This window comes from Etheostoma spectabile, chromosome 7 (assembly GCF_008692095.1).
Source record: "Etheostoma spectabile isolate EspeVRDwgs_2016 chromosome 7, UIUC_Espe_1.0, whole genome shotgun sequence".
NCBI classification, from domain to species: domain Eukaryota; kingdom Metazoa; phylum Chordata; class Actinopteri; order Perciformes; family Percidae; genus Etheostoma; species Etheostoma spectabile.
The window spans coordinates 26,435,151-26,438,737 of record NC_045739.1 but is presented as its reverse complement, the minus strand read 5'-3'; the positions used below and the strand labels follow the sequence as shown (position 1 = coordinate 26,438,737).

General features: G+C 39.8%; 1 protein-coding gene and 1 long non-coding RNA gene across 3 annotated transcripts in view; one reads left to right on the top strand and one right to left on the bottom strand.

Annotated features, from left to right (window-relative positions):
- The window catches only part of LOC116693090 (uncharacterized), a 124,584-nt gene that overhangs the window by 30,502 nt on the left and 90,495 nt on the right, over nucleotides 1-3,587 (top strand). The window lies entirely within an intron of this gene.
- Nucleotides 1-3,587, bottom strand: part of LOC116693088 (histone-lysine N-methyltransferase SUV39H1) — a 24,982-nt gene that overhangs the window by 15,308 nt on the left and 6,087 nt on the right. For both annotated transcript variants that reach the window (XM_032521790.1, XM_032521791.1), the window contains exons 4-5: nucleotides 2,532-2,678; nucleotides 796-925 (exon numbers count right to left, since the gene is read on the bottom strand). In XM_032521790.1, coding sequence (XP_032377681.1) covers nucleotides 796-925; nucleotides 2,532-2,678 — 277 coding nt within the window. The remainder of the gene's footprint in view (nucleotides 1-795; nucleotides 926-2,531; nucleotides 2,679-3,587) is intronic.

The window sequence follows — 3,587 nt, the reverse complement described above, 5'->3', positions numbered from 1 at the left end:
CCTAATTTATTGTTTAGGCTAATAATCAAAACAGTACGCTAAACGTTACGCACAAGCGAGACACACACGCACGGTCGATAGCAAGACATTTCCAATCAATCTATCAATTAAAATCAATCTAATGTATTTATATAACACTTTACAGCAACCAGCAGGCTACAAAGTGCTTAACAGAATGAGTATAATTACATCATCCAATAGAAAGAGTGAACATAGCAAACAGTAAAATCAGAAAAGGTCTTAAAGAAACAAAAGAATGAAACTGTCCCACCACTGCTACGTATTAAAAGCCTGACTTAACAGATATGTTCTGAGTTTGGACCTAAAACGAGCGACATCTGTAACAGTGCAAATATTAGGGGTAACTTGTTCCTAGTCTCGGGGCAGCAATCGCAAAAGCCTGACCCCCCCCCACCGTTTATACCTGGATCTTAGGACTTCTAAAACCAGCTGATTTGAAGACCGCAATGACAGTTGTGCTCCCGCAAAGTTAAGATTTCAGACAAATACTCCGGGACGGACGGATGGGTACGGGTGCGCGCGCACACACGCGCACACAGCATCAGAATGCAAGTTATGAAACCATCTTTGTTATAATTATCTGCATGGTAACTGACCACAGTAAGAAGAGCTGGATATCATTGCTACATGTGTGACTAGTCATATGCTAACTCTTTGAGACTTATTACACAGAACAAGATTCTGAACTTGATCCCGCCGACTGTCCTTTAAAAGCTTATTTAAGACCAGCTAGTGTTAAACTGAGAATACATTTGCTTAATCTTAGACACTTACTTTGCATTTTGTAGTCAAAGGTGAGCTCTTCTCCTGCTCGAATAGCCCGTGTTGAAAATAGAGCAATTCTTGGGAGTCTCTCATCAATGTTGTCGATGAACACATTATATACCTGCAGGTTGGGGTTACACTGCAAAAAAGAACGCAACTTGGGTCAGGAGTTTCTCAGACAGCGCTTTTAAATTAAGAAACCGCATATTTCCAAAGTGTGCTAAGAAAGGGAGGAGCTATGCACACAATGCAAATACTATTGTCAACAAGTCCCTAGATGTCTACTGCTTTATTTTGATATGGTGCTGCAGAGACACTTACGGCTCCTTTTCAAGACAACTCGATACATTTCAAATACTCAAACAGAGCTGCCAATCTTTCTCTATAAAACCATTCAAATTCCATTTGTTAAATTTTGTAATCAAATAATATTTAAATGTTTAATGCTCAAATGCAGCCTGTTATTTATATGTACTACACTGCTCAGTCTTATGCATTGCCAATGCCACTATAAGCATGTGGTTGTGTCCACTAGAGGGACTCATAACATTAGCCTGGCCTTGAAGGAGACCTCCGTCATGGCGCATTGCACGCAACTTTGATTACATTAATTTTCCACCACGAGCACACAGCAACAAACACAAATCAACAGAGAACTCTGTAATGAACCATTATCTAACAAGTGTAGTGAAGCAGCTCTGTTGTAAAGGCTAACGGTGCTCGGATAAAACAATGACTGCAGTCTCTGTTGACTGATTTTCATTGGTATTCAATTATTTTCCTTTTTCACCCCTTGCTTATTTTCTGTTGAATTGTACAGTATTTTTACAAATGTTTATCATGTGAAGCACTTTGTGACTTTGTTTGTAAAAGGTACTATATCAAATAAAAGTATTATGTTAGAAAACGCAGTCAAAACAATATGTCATAAACTAGCTAAGTAATAACTAAGGCGCCGTCACTAATATTTTAGTGATTTTTAAGCAACCTGTTTCTTGCAGATTGTCACGTTACTGAGAATACAGCTGTTAAACGGTAATATATGATATCAAGGCTAACTCTGACAGCTGTAGGGCGGCTAACAAACTTCAGCTGTCTCCATGAAGCTCCCAGCTAAGCTTCTATAAGTTGCGACGCAGTTCCAAAACAAGAATGAACTAGAACTGTAAGCAGTTATAACGGCGTCCAAGCCTCCTTGTGCCAGTCGCCCCCAATGAAGTGTGCGTGCGAAAGTAGGCACCAAAGCTTAACGGTGGGGAAGCAACGTCGATAAATATTGAGAGCTGTGAGCCGCAAGGTCTGCGATACATTGCCATTGCAAATATCCCATTGACATTGATTGAGTAAAAGGGCCAAAACTGGTCTGTGTTTTACAAATTTACTCCCCTGGTCTATCTTTGACAAATTTGGTACCAAGCCTCATAGCGGCGAGCAAGTTTCATATTGATGGCATTTACTGTGGCAGAGATACCTCAATCGCAAACTTCCCATTGAAATGCATTAAGTTATTGGCCAAAACAAATAAACGTTGATTATAGAGCACCCTAATGATCGTTCTTCGCCAATTTGGAACAGAGCATCGTAGTGTGATGGTAAACAATGAACTTGCTGATCAAATTTAATTTGGCCGAGATATGATATAATGTGTGGTAGCTATATGTTATGGCAGGCAATACAGCAGCAGAAAAAAGCTTTGAGATGCACACCACACTGTCATTTATTCTCTACAGTGTGAAGACACTCACACTGTGGTTGACAAAGTGGGAGATGTTGCCATGGTGAGCTGCGTCCACTGTGTACACATCCTCCACATAGTCCAGGTCAAACAGGTAGGTAGACCCCTGGCGGTCGTACACATGACCCCTCCTCTCTGCTTCCTCTGTTGTGATGATCTGGAGGAAACAAGACAGGACAATACTAGAACCAAAGCCTGAACCATTTTTGAATAAAACACTCAAATACTTCAGATATTTACTGTAAGCTTAGCCACAAAACAATTGATCAATTCTCAAAACAAATGTTGAGCACCACTGATATAGTGAAAGAAAGTGCATCCGCACTCCCCAAACATGGACACTTAGTGACTACAAAACAGAAACCCCTGTCTAATCTCACAGAAGAGCCTTGCAATAAATGCTACCTTTGTTTAACTAGAAGTAGAAGTAGTGTAGTAAATTTCAGAACTGATATTTCTGACAATATTATCCTCATTTTTATTTCTATACTTGTAGAAGCTATTGGAGTCAATAGAAATTGAGCATATTTAATTGTGATTTATGGTTGTGCAGAGGCTCCATGCAGAGCTTCCTCCGTAGCCTACAAACATCAAGTTGCCTGAAGTAATGTCAATACAGCATTGTTACTGTATTGACATTACAGAAGTCTCTCTACCTCCTTAACAAAGTTTGTTCACTGCTGGCTACAAGTTAGTATCAAACACAACAAAGGTTGACACTTGAATGGCGTTTTGAGCTAACGTTAACAATCAAACAACCATAGATACCTAAAATGTTTTTGAAATGAGTCCCATCTTGTTATTGTTAGTAATGAGAAAAGTTTATTATTTCATAGGTTTCACAAATTTCAGTAGGACACGTTATGCCGTAAACTGTTTAAATCTGAGCATGTGCAACTCAAATCTGCACTCAACTCACATCTGCACACGACTCATCGGGGAGTGACACCTCACATTAATATCACAGTGAATGGTGTCTGTGTGAAGTTTTGAAAAACTGTATGCAACTAACTTCAGTTGGTAGAGTAACAGTGTGGGACGGAGCTGCTGGACCTGGGCCAGAGAT